Consider the following 11681-nt stretch of genomic DNA (forward strand, 5'->3'; position numbering starts at 1 on the left):
CAATCTCACAAGGTTAGCTGTATGTTTATAATTGAACTTTTTTAATCAAATTGGGTCCATAGCTCAGTGGTAGAGCAATTGACCGCAGATCAATAGGTCATGTGGTACTTTTTTGTAGAATATAGGAGTATATTTTATTTTTTGTTTAAAGTGGAATCCAAAATGCATTTTGAAACACGCTTAATTTATTTTTTGTTCTAATCTCACTTCTTTGAATAAACATTATATGGTCATGTAGTATTCTTTTCGTAGAATATATCTTGTTTTCTATTTTTCTTTAAAGTTTCACTTCAAAATGCATCTGAAACACGCTTAATTCGTTATTAGAAATCCGGTCAATTAGAGCACGAGCAATGTAAGTTCAGTACAAAATAAATACTACTACCTTCATTCCTAAATATAAGTCTTTTTAGATATTCCAATATGAACTATATACGGAGCAAAATGACTTTTTTTTTAAAGGAGGTTAAGACCCCAGCCTCTGCATCAATCGATGCATGCAGCAAAATGAGTGAAAATACACTCTAAACTATGTCTATATACATCCGTATGTAGTACATATTGAAATATCTAAAAAGACTTATATTTAGGAACGGATGGAGTAGATTCATGTCTAAGAAAAGAATTATGCGGCGATTAAGCCAATGGTAGGAGCATCTACGGGTGGGCATAAGTTGGAACCTGGTTCTAGTAAGAGAACCGAGTCTAGCCATTTTCCCGTAGCCCATGTAGTATTCTATACTTGTTTTAGCACAAGTTTCTTTGGTTGTGAGATTTCTTATCACTAGGTATTGACCAACGTTGGTCATGTTCTTGTGCTTCTTTTATCAGCGTTGAATGACTCCAACAACATTATGACTTTGACAGCTATCCTAGTGTAATTGCTTTTTTGGCGGAATATCCTAGTGTAATTGTTGAGGCAATAAAGTTAAGCATTCACTCGCAAAAAAAGTTAAACTACTAACAGTGTGCCTACAGTGCTCCGACCCTAGTCTTTGTTAGATCCATCGCTCGATGTGAGGGTCTTGCTATGTCTTTCTTCAATAAGCCGTGTTTTGTAAGTGTTTCGACTCGGTTTTCCTTATAAGCTGATCTAACTTTGTCTATCTTCAATGAATTGCAGGAGCACCCTTGCCCTACGAGGAAGGTTCCAAAAGGAACACAGAAAACCAAACTCTACAACTAGGGCCTCTTTGATTCACAGGAATCTCAAAATAAAGAAACAGAGTGCCATGTCCTCTTGTATCCTAGAGGATAACAAAACTACAGGAATATGGATGAAAGAATGTTTGATAGCACATGAAAAACAAAGGAATTCTGCCAATAGGATCGTATGAAAAAATTCCTAAGGATTCCAATCATGCGAATCAAAAGGCACAGTAGAAAAAAAAAATAAGGATTAAATTCGTCCAAATTTTTTATGGAATTCCATTGAATGAAAGGAGCCCTTAGCACGCCTTTAGTTTTGTACCTAATCCAAAAGAAAACATCTCTCCAAGTTTTCCGACCAAACACAGAATGATGTCCAGGTGAACAAGTTTGGTCCGCCGAGACTACATAAAACCAAATCTCTAGCAGAAAATGACTGGGACAACTCTGCCATCACCAAAGTCTAACAAAAACACACCGCACTGTGCCACCCACTCAGATAGGGATTTCAGATTAACCAAAAGAAAAGTTACACGTAAGATCAGCTGATACATTTGGAGTTGCAGGTCAATTGATGACTTTGTTAATTGAAAGCCGGGCTTTCTGGAGCCTCCGTTCCAAAACAAAGTTGCAGGTCAATGTGTAGAGCAAGGACGAGAACCACAACATCGGCTTTTGCTTATACGCACATTGTTCAAGTAAAAGAAGAATACATTCCATGAATCAGTTTCTCGAAAGAAGTAAAATCAATCATACTATCGTTGAGAACTTCACTCTTCAGAAACTTAAATAAAATTTTCAACAAATGGGTCCATAGCTCAGTGGTAGAGCAATTGACTGCAGATCAATAGGTCACCGGTTCGAACCCGGTTGGGCCCTCACTGTTTATTTTTTATTTTCTTCAGTCTAAATTCATCAAATAAACATGAGAGTGGTGTCTCTAATTTTCTGTTTCTCTGCTTTTATAAATCTCATTTCTTCAAATAGACATGATAATGGTGTTATTTTTGTAGAGTAACCCTTGTTTTTAGTCCCATTCTTCAAATGAACATGATATGGTCATGTGTTCTTTACTTTTGGCCCGCGGCTCCGTGATATGCACCCAAAACACGCTTACTCCCGCTGTCCTTTGAAAAGTGTACTTCCAATTTTGTTAAAAAGTAAAACATTTTTATGTTTGACAGTATTTATACAATAATACACCAACAATTATGCCATCAAATTAGTAGCGTTAGATTCGTGATAAAATATATTTTCATCATATACCTATTTGGTTTCACAAACATTGATATATTTTTGCACAAAACTCGGTCAAACTTTGAGATAGTTTGATCCTCCAACAAAGTTGAAAGTACACTCTTTAGAGGACGGATGGAGTACATCATTATTGAAAATCGGCTTGCGAGGAACCTTTTTCAAGTATATTAGAACATGTGTAATGTGAGCCCAGTCCAAGAAAAATAGTTCTAGACTCCGAACCTAAAAAATGAATGAATTGTGCAACAATCGAGCTGAAGGTACAGATATCTAGGTTGGGCGAGCTGAAATCTAGATCTGATCGTAGAACCGATTCTAACTTCTTTTTTTTCATTAGCACCTGCATGCTGAAATGGCTCCAGCACAAGTTCAGTTGCTCCTGAGAGCATCTCTAGCAGACCCTGCATCCCGCCCCGATCCGGAAAATAACCACCAAAATGCGGGTCGGGGCGGGAAAACCTGCCCGATCAGATTCCGCATCCCGCTCTGGCCCACAAATTTTTTTGCGGGGCGCGGTAAAACATCTCCTCTGACCTCTAGATTCACGGGCTAGGAGGACGACCCGAGCTCAGCCCCTATCCGCAGCGAGATTTGGTGGAAGGGACATTTTCGCGCGGCCGTTCCCGCTCCCCCCACCCTCCGCCATCATTGCCCCGCCACCGCACGCTCCGGTGCATCTTCCCCGGCCGTCCTTCGCCGCCATGGATGACTCCCTGCTATCCTCCGTCACCGTCGAGGTCGCGCACGCTCCTTCCCCTCGGGCGGATCTCGTCGCCGGCATGTTGGCCCCGCCGTCGCCCAAGGTAACGCCGCACCTGCTCGCAAGCGGCAGGGCAACGTGGTCGTGCAGAGCGGGAATCCGGCAGCCCCGCCGCGAAGGCCCGCACTCCGGGCGCCAACGCAGCTGCGCGATCTCGGCCGGCGGCGGAGAAGGTCGCCAAGGCCGCCGGCGGCAAGAGGAAGAGGATTCCGGGTACAAAGAAGCCGCCTCCTTCATTCGCTCACTCCGTCCCGGAAAGAGGTGCCCCGGCGATGCCGCTCAAAGATGCTACTCCCCCCGCAAGCTAGGTGTTTGACGAAATGGCCGGAAGGTATGCGTCTTCGGTCATGGCAATTTTCTTTGCTTTTCGCCATTTTGCGATAGCTCGTGACTTGTTGTCGTTCACTGTAGTGGTGGTTCAAACAATGCAACTGCCAAGTTCGTGAACTTGTTGGACACCAACGCCGTTGACATTGATCAAGCCCCGTTCGCCGCATTCGACTACAATGAAACGGAGGGCGGCGTGGACGATCATATTTGTGAGGAAGAATTAGAGGAGATCAAAGCGGAAGCGTATGAGCAATCGCAAACAAAAACTGTGAAAAGCCAGAGATCGAAGAACTACACGATCTTGGAAGATCGAGCAAGATGATGCGGAGTGAAGATCGACCAAGATGGCACAGAGTGAAGATCGACCAAGATGATGCCGGACGTGGTCGTCACTTTTGCAAGACTCTCTTTTGCGTTTGTCCTACTATAAAATGAGGCTTTTATTTGCGCGTAAACTGTGTTTGTTGTTTGAATTTGAACTTATTTATAGGAACCTATGTCAAACTTGAGAATTGGGCGTTTTCTGTTTGCAGGTCGACGCGGCGATGTCCGAGCAGACACCGCAATAGCTGACCCGTAAAAAAGTATATTCCGCGAATATCCTTTTATACGGGTCCGTTTAGGGGTCTGCATCTGCGGCCATCCGAGCCAGCCCGCAAAGGTCGTTTTCCATAAAATGCAAACACGTTTTGTGAGACGACCAGATGCGTTGCGGGGTCTGCTAGAGTTGCTCTAAGATCTCTAGAGCACCAAATTTTAATAATAAAGGTTCCTCACAAGACAGGAAGATAAAGAAACATCATGCTCTTATGTTCCTTATCTTCCTGTCGGTGTCGGAAAACATTGGATTACACTCATCAATTCAAATCAGATATCTAGCAGAAAATAACTGCGACGATACCAAAGCCGGAAAAAAAGACTAGACTGGAATACACTGGCCTAGGGATTTCGGAGGAACAAAAAATAAGCTGCACATCAGATGAGCTGACTGGCCAATGTGCAGAAGGATGTGCTCTCTTGTGGCACGGCAGCCAGAACATCGGCGTTTGCTTGTATGGATACTGTTCTATAAAACCAGAATACACCCCATGAATCAGTTGCTGGAAAGAAAGTAAAATCAATCAATCATATTATCTTTGAGGGTTTGACCCCACCAGAGTAAGAGCTGAAAGTTCGTAATGGCTCCCTTGACTTGTACAAAAAAAAATCAGAGGAAACTCCTCGTAATAAACAAGATTAACACTCGTGAACTTCGCCCATGATCAGAATCATGTCCCCAAAACAAAGAGAAGGGGGTTTAAGAGAGAGAGAGAGAAGGGAGCATGGACAATAAGATGAAAAGGAAAAAAAATATTTTTAAGCTTGGCCATCAAATCATGTCAATCCAACGATCTATACTGCTTCAATGTCGAGCGCTCAACACGTTTATCGTGCAGTTAATTCCATACCAAATATAGTATTAATCACATAATAATAATACGCAAATAATATCCTACTTAATATCCGAATGCGCTTAATATATACTTCCAAATTAACTGCATTGCACGTACACATTGACTAGTATATAAAAAATTAGCAATGATCATACAAAGTTGAAAACCTAGCATCGGTCGTCATCGACAAATCAGGCGCGATGAACTATGTTGTGTTGTGCTTATTTTATAGTCTACCGTTGAAAGTTTAGCCATAAATTAAACAAACCAATATATCTATATCTATACCAATATAAAAAGACCCAAAAAGGCAGATTCAATTAATCTTGGCCATCAAATCATGTCAATCTAACGACCTATACTGCTTCAATGTCGAGCGCTCAACACGTTTACCGTGCAGTTAATTCCATACCAAATATAGTGCTAATCACATAATAAATAATACGTAAATAATATCCTACTTAATATCCGAATGCGCTTAATATATACTTCCAAATTAACGTGCATTGCACGTACACATTGACTAGTATATAAAAAATTAGCAATGATCATACGAAGTTGAAAACCTAGCATCGGTCGTCATCGACAAATCAGGCGCGATGAACTATGTTGTGTTGTGCTTATTTTATAGTCTACAGTTGAAAGTTTAGCCGTAAATTCAACAAACGCTAAAAAGACAAAACCAAGTTCAGACTTGTTCACAGAAAATACCAAACGATTCTAGAGCATTTTCTTTTCTTTTCTTTTCTTTTTTTTTGCGAATAAGAGCATTTTCTTTTCAAACCAAGCACAAGATGATCTCCATGCCAACATGTTTGAGCAACCGATTACTCTAAACCAAATCTCTAGGACACATCACCAAAGTCCAAAACTTGCACCACTTATCTAGGGATTTCAGAGGAACAAAAAACAGATAAATATGCATGAGATCAGCTGGTTCCTTTGCAGTTGCAGGTCAGCTGATTCCTTCGCCGTTGCAGGTCAAATTCGCAGAAGCAAGGACAAACAGCCACATCGGCGAAGTTTGCATACAGTTCAACAAAGTAATAACACACTCAATGACCCAGTTGCTGGAAAGAAATAAAATGTATCATCTTATCTTGGAGCCCTCCGGCTCCAGGTTAATGTTTGTCAGAACATTTTCTGTATGACCTGAAATTTCATAATGATTTGGTAACTGGTAGTACAAAAGAACATTGGAGGAAAACTCCTCATAGTCAAAATTAACACTCATGAACTTTGACATACCCATGATAAGAGTCAGAGCCCTGAACAAGAAGGGGGAATGGAGAGTGAAATGAAATGGATATTTTTTTAAAGAAAATGAAATACAACAATAACTGAAAGTGGCAATCGAGCAGAGCAGAATGGCTGCTCATGTGGCGTCTCTTCTCTCCGAACTCGGATGCCTTGAATTTCTTTCTCAGCTTTATTCTGTTATGGAATCTGGTTATAGACACTCGACGTGTAGGTCTGCTTGTACCTAAAGTGAATAATCAGTAGTAAGCAGGAGGAACTTGGGTCAGCTGTACAAAGTCATGGCGTCGCCGGGTTAACGCTATGCTATCAGGTCAGCATCAATACTCATTTACAATGCTTTTCCGGGTATCATCAGGAAACATCTCTTAATCTCCCCATGGAACTGGAACCGACGCATTCTTGGGGATTAGCATAGAAGTAGTCCTCTTCCTTGGGCCGGCCAGGGATGGCCCTTCTGTCTGTGGGTTGGCCCATGCGATACTGGTGCGCCTCCTTCACAGCAGCAGAGAATTCATCCCAGGACAATGAACCTCCTTGGAAATGATCCAAAAGTTCAACAAGCTTTGTCCTGTCCAATAAGATGGTCTTGCGAAAGCCACTATACCTAAAACGGAACAGCCAAAAGGTTCATCAGCATAACCCCAAAGTAGTTCTGTTGCCATTAGAAAGTAGACAAACTTATGTTTGTTTCTAATAATCAAAAGAGCACACAAACTCAAACATTTCTTAACTAATGTAAACATTAACAACATATTCCTGAGAAGCCAACCTGCGGTGACCTTCGACAACTCTTGCCATATTTCCATCATAACTGGGGATGAAAACATTGCTTGCTATAGAAACCATGTAGTCCAGTGCTGCCATCTGGGTCGAATGGTTCTGGAATGGCCACAATTCATTGGAAGATAACAGTTTTTCCTTTCTAACCTATTATTAGACAAAGCTGAGAAAATGAACACATGTCTCAGAGAACATTGTAAATGAAAATAGTAAATGGAAGAAGCACTCACCAAATTCGGATAGGCAGCCTTAAGAGCAGCCAACCGTCTTTCACCTCCATAGATTTCACCAGAGGCAATATATATCAATGTATCCTTTGAAAACCCTAGAGCTTTAAGCACTAGAGCAATTTCCTCAGGTGTGAGGGGGCAAAGTCCCTGAAGCCTCTTGGATTCAGAATCGATTTCTTTTTCTTTCCACCATGGATATGCATATCTATAGTTCATACGTGATCAGTTGGTTCCTACTGAAGCAGCACATCTATAACACCAAGTAGTAATGCAAAATACGAACCTCATTCTGGTGAGCTCCTCAGTTTCTTTATGGGAACAGCCATGTGTGCAGCCTGAAAAGGAGAGCATGTCCATTTCATAACGCAAGTGAAGCACAACAAATTCCCCACTTCGCTGAAGGGTGGAGATAAGTTTTCTGCCGAGGGCCTCAATCTGTGGAGTGAATCTCAAAGCCTCAAAGTTGACACGGCAGCGCAGCATTTGGAGATGGATAGGAATGCCATTGTTTGCTAGCCGGGCATCCGTTTTATTGAAATGGATCACCTTGTGCTTCCTTGCAAGAGGTAATACCTGCAGCAGAGAAGCTTTCAGGTCCACATGATTATGAGATTTCCTAACTTTTTTATCGATGCTAAATGCAGCGTGCAGTAAGACAGACATTATTTACCCGCTTTAGGTAGTACGTATCGTTTGACCAGCTGATAGGAGGCATCGAATAAAGTCTTCTCCTGGTTTTTAGCTGGAGTTTCAACGGTAGTGCTTTGACAATTTTTAGTTCGTCTCTTAACGAATTAATGAAGTGGTTCACATCAAATATATCTCCAAAATCACTGTAAAAGTCAAAATAACAAACTTATTTTGTAATTAAGCAACAAACAATCATGAACATATTTCACACGGAAAAATGATCCTATTTTACTCTGAGATAAGGGGACGAAACATTTACAATAGCACAAGATGGTAGCACATGTTAATATGTTTCCAGGAAGCAACTTTGGATAAACAGCTCCTGTTTGATGTTATTGAAACAATGTTGAATGGAAAACTGACCATACCTTGGATCAGCCCAGAAAGACCTTTTATCGAGTTCAGGGAGCACTAATGTTAGATTTAGATGGCGTGCTATGGTCACCATATCACATATCTGCAGCACACCATTTCATAAGAAAATTAGAATCGCGGCATGTGCCCAAACTACAGTGCAAAAATAATCTACTCTAGCTTAGGCACAAACCCCGGCTCGCATTTGATTAAGGCCTCCGTTGCAGGTCACTAGCAGATAGCCATTGCTTCTATAAACTCCTGCATAAAAAAACAAGACCCTAATCAGCACCAGTGCGGCAGTGCCAACAAAAGGACTGAGACAACAAGACATGCCAAATGTCATTGTTTGGTGACTTTGTAACAAACGATGCAATCAGTGAGGCTGTATGCGTCTATGATGCAGATGCCGGGGGTAATAAAAGCTTCCATTATAAATAAATAAAAATGCATCACTGGATGGAAGCTGCTTGCGTGTTGCGAAATACTCCACTCTGTATCATTTGTTACTTAATTTTTAGCAACATAAAGCAGCAAAGGCTCATCTTAATCAGAGGCCAGAGTTAGGGTGCCTTACGATTGGATGTTCCAGTGATGTCATGCTTACAAATCAGCTCTCAAGAGATAGCATATGAGCAGCACAGGAAAGGAAATGAAGATTGAGGTATGAACACGCATTTCAGGTCCAGGTTCAGAACAGTGTCTACCAAGAAGTGACCGCAAATTCAGAACGTTTGCAGTTGCAGCCCCAATGCAAAATGGAGATCCCAAGATTGCAGAAAATTGGCCTCAGAATCGCCATTTCGAGCTTGCAATCGAGCCGAATCGACGGGAGAGACGGCGCCGTTGACCACAAAACTGCCGCGTTTGACTCGAGCTCCGCCCAAATCCGGGAACCACCAGCTCGCCCAGATCGCGCGGACTAAATTCCACGGAAGGGAAGGAGGGAGCAAGAGGAAGAAAAAGAAGAAGAGAGCACTTACTCCTGGGCACGAGCGCCGGAGGGGAGAGCCGCGCGGCGACCCGGTCCTCGCCGGCGAGCGCGGCCAGGCCGGCCGAGGCGCCCCCGGAGCCGGAGCCGCCCCAGCAGTCCGCGAAGACCCTGGGGCGCCAGAGGCCGGTGATGGACGCCAGCTGCAGGACCGCCGTCCACATCACCGCGCTGGCCACCGCCCGCATGGCCCACCGCCACACCCGCCTCCGCCGCGCCGCCGCCACCGCCACGACCATCTCCCCACCCCCTCCCCCGCCGCACGCACCGCTTCTTTCTCCCGACCCCTACGCCCTCGCCTCTCTCACCTCCACCTAACCGCCACCTAGTACCACGACCACTGCTGCTACCACCAGCGGCACCAGCGGCGGGAGGCGAAGGATTAGAGCGGGATGCGACGGTGTTTATGGGGGGATTAACTACGCCGTCAGGAGCCAGTAATGGCCTCCGTGATTAGTTTCGAACGGCAGCCATTAATAGTCGTTGCAATTGCAAAAAGCTTCGAGCTTTTCGTAGGAAGAAGAGAAGAGATCGAGGAGGAAATGGGACAGAGAGAGAGAGAGAGAGAGGCGGGTAGGCAGGACGTTAGCATTTGGAGGATACCGGAGGGCCTCCTTCGGTTGGTGGTGGACTAGTGAGTGCTAACCCTGAAACGCGGCAATTATTAATATTCTAATTTCAGTTAATTATTGAAAAAAAATTCTTTGGTTCCCTCGAAATGCTGAAACCAAGTCTTGGATAAGTACTTCTCAGAAATTTGATCATTAATTTGTGGTCAGCTAAAATATACATGGGAACTAATAAAACCAAGTCTTGGATAAGTACTTCTCAGAATAAATCCGCCTATTTTAATTTAGAAGTGTCTAATATAAAATTATAGATATACATAAGATGCAACTTTGATCATTTATTCATACTACAATATCCCTAGTCAAATGCATAGGTTCTAATAAATTACGTACTACATATTGGTATTCCTTGATCATATGCAAGTACTTTTATTAAACATGACAATTAACTGATTAATTATTTTCAATATTTAATTGTTTATTAAAGTTGGCAACCAATTAATTGTTGTCAATCTTTCTTCGGTTGCTTCGAAATGCTTGAGATCATCAAAATGCAAATTTGATCATTAATTTGTTCTCCACAATATATCTATGGCATCTAATCAAAGTACAGATAAAGTAATTTTCAAGATAATTTTTCCTACTACTTAATTTGGAAGTATCTTATCTTTAATTTACAAGTAGTGGCCAAAATTGGAAAAGCTACATGTGTTCAACATGTGAGCTTTTAACCGTTCTTTGGTCATTGCTCGTTAGGCGTATCCCCTTTTCCTTGTTGTTGTACAAACTACTCTCTCCGTTTCAAAATAAATGTCGTGGTTTTAGTTCAAGTGACGGAGGGAGCGTAAGTTCTATAGTCCATGATCCATACTAAAAAGCACAAACTAATTGGGCTATTTCTCATGCAAACCATCTGAAATTTTTAATCTACTCATACGTCCTAAAATAAGTGTCGTGGTTTGAGTTCAAATTTGAATTAAAACAACGATACTTATTTTGGAGTTGACGGGGTAGCTTTTATTGCTTATCCATTGATTATGGAGATATGTCGTACCTCTCTTAATCACTCGCATATTTATGTGCTATTAATTGTATGCATTATCTCATAATTAATTACTCTCATGGTATTTTGTTTTGCATACATGGGAATTCTTTATGTTCTTACAAAAATATTGCATTATATTTAAAAAGATTTTTCCAAGTCTTTGCTCCCAGCATGTGCATGTTACTTGAATTATTTTAGAAAATTATATTAGAATTTAATAAGAAATTTATTGTTGTGTGCATCAGTCCATGCAAAAGACCTGGGGGCTTTCCTCCTTTTTTGAAAAAGAATGAATTTAACAAGAAACATTGTGATGATTGATATATGCAAGTTCGTAATTTCTTGAGCTTATAATATGATTAATATTAAAAGCACACGCTTCTTGTAGTTTTATTCCGACATTTTAGATGGCAAAACATGTACATAGCCAAAAAAATCATGTTTCAGTTATATTAGTTCAACACACTTTGCATGTCCATGGTTGCTAGTATGTTAAGTTCGGTTAGTACCCTTTTATGTATATAGTTTTTTAATACCAACGTCATCGTCAGTGTACACATTTGGCCGTTACTTTTTGATTTGCATGATCATGGAAAATAAAATACAGCATATAATCATGTGAAAAAAACAATGTTAAAATCATCATAACACTTAACAGGAGGAACCACATGTACATCAATCGTTAACAAGCGTTAAGTTTGAAAACAAATGCAGGAACTAAACCGTTTATCTCTGAACCCTAGCAAGAGGCGATCTAATAAAACTACATATTGGATATAAATACTTTCAAGATAAACTCAACTATTCAGTTTACAAGTGCCTAATCTATATAC

The 11681-nt window shown here is 41.5% G+C and overlaps 1 protein-coding gene and 1 non-coding gene across 2 annotated transcripts; one reads left to right on the forward strand and one right to left on the reverse strand.

The window, feature by feature from the left end:
* The first annotated feature begins 1956 nt into the window (after positions 1-1956).
* TRNAC-GCA (transfer RNA cysteine (anticodon GCA)) lies at positions 1957-2028 on the forward strand. The gene has a single exon. It is a non-coding gene; the product is annotated as a tRNA-Cys (tRNA).
* Positions 2029-6000: 3972 nt separating this feature from the next.
* LOC123077298 (rhamnogalacturonan I rhamnosyltransferase 1) lies at positions 6001-9842 on the reverse strand. The gene is made up of 8 exons (XM_044499548.1): positions 9227-9842; positions 8437-8504; positions 8258-8346; positions 7870-8032; positions 7483-7772; positions 7200-7404; positions 6959-7116; positions 6001-6793 (listed from the first exon to the last, which is right to left on the reverse strand). Exons 1-8 carry the CDS (start codon positions 9471-9473, stop codon positions 6541-6543), a joined length of 1473 nt encoding a protein of 490 aa, XP_044355483.1. The 5' UTR covers positions 9474-9842; the 3' UTR covers positions 6001-6540.
* Positions 9843-11681: the final 1839 nt, after the last annotated feature.

This window comes from Triticum aestivum, chromosome 3D, assembly GCF_018294505.1.
Source record: "Triticum aestivum cultivar Chinese Spring chromosome 3D, IWGSC CS RefSeq v2.1, whole genome shotgun sequence".
In the NCBI taxonomy this organism is placed as follows: domain Eukaryota; kingdom Viridiplantae; phylum Streptophyta; class Magnoliopsida; order Poales; family Poaceae; genus Triticum; species Triticum aestivum.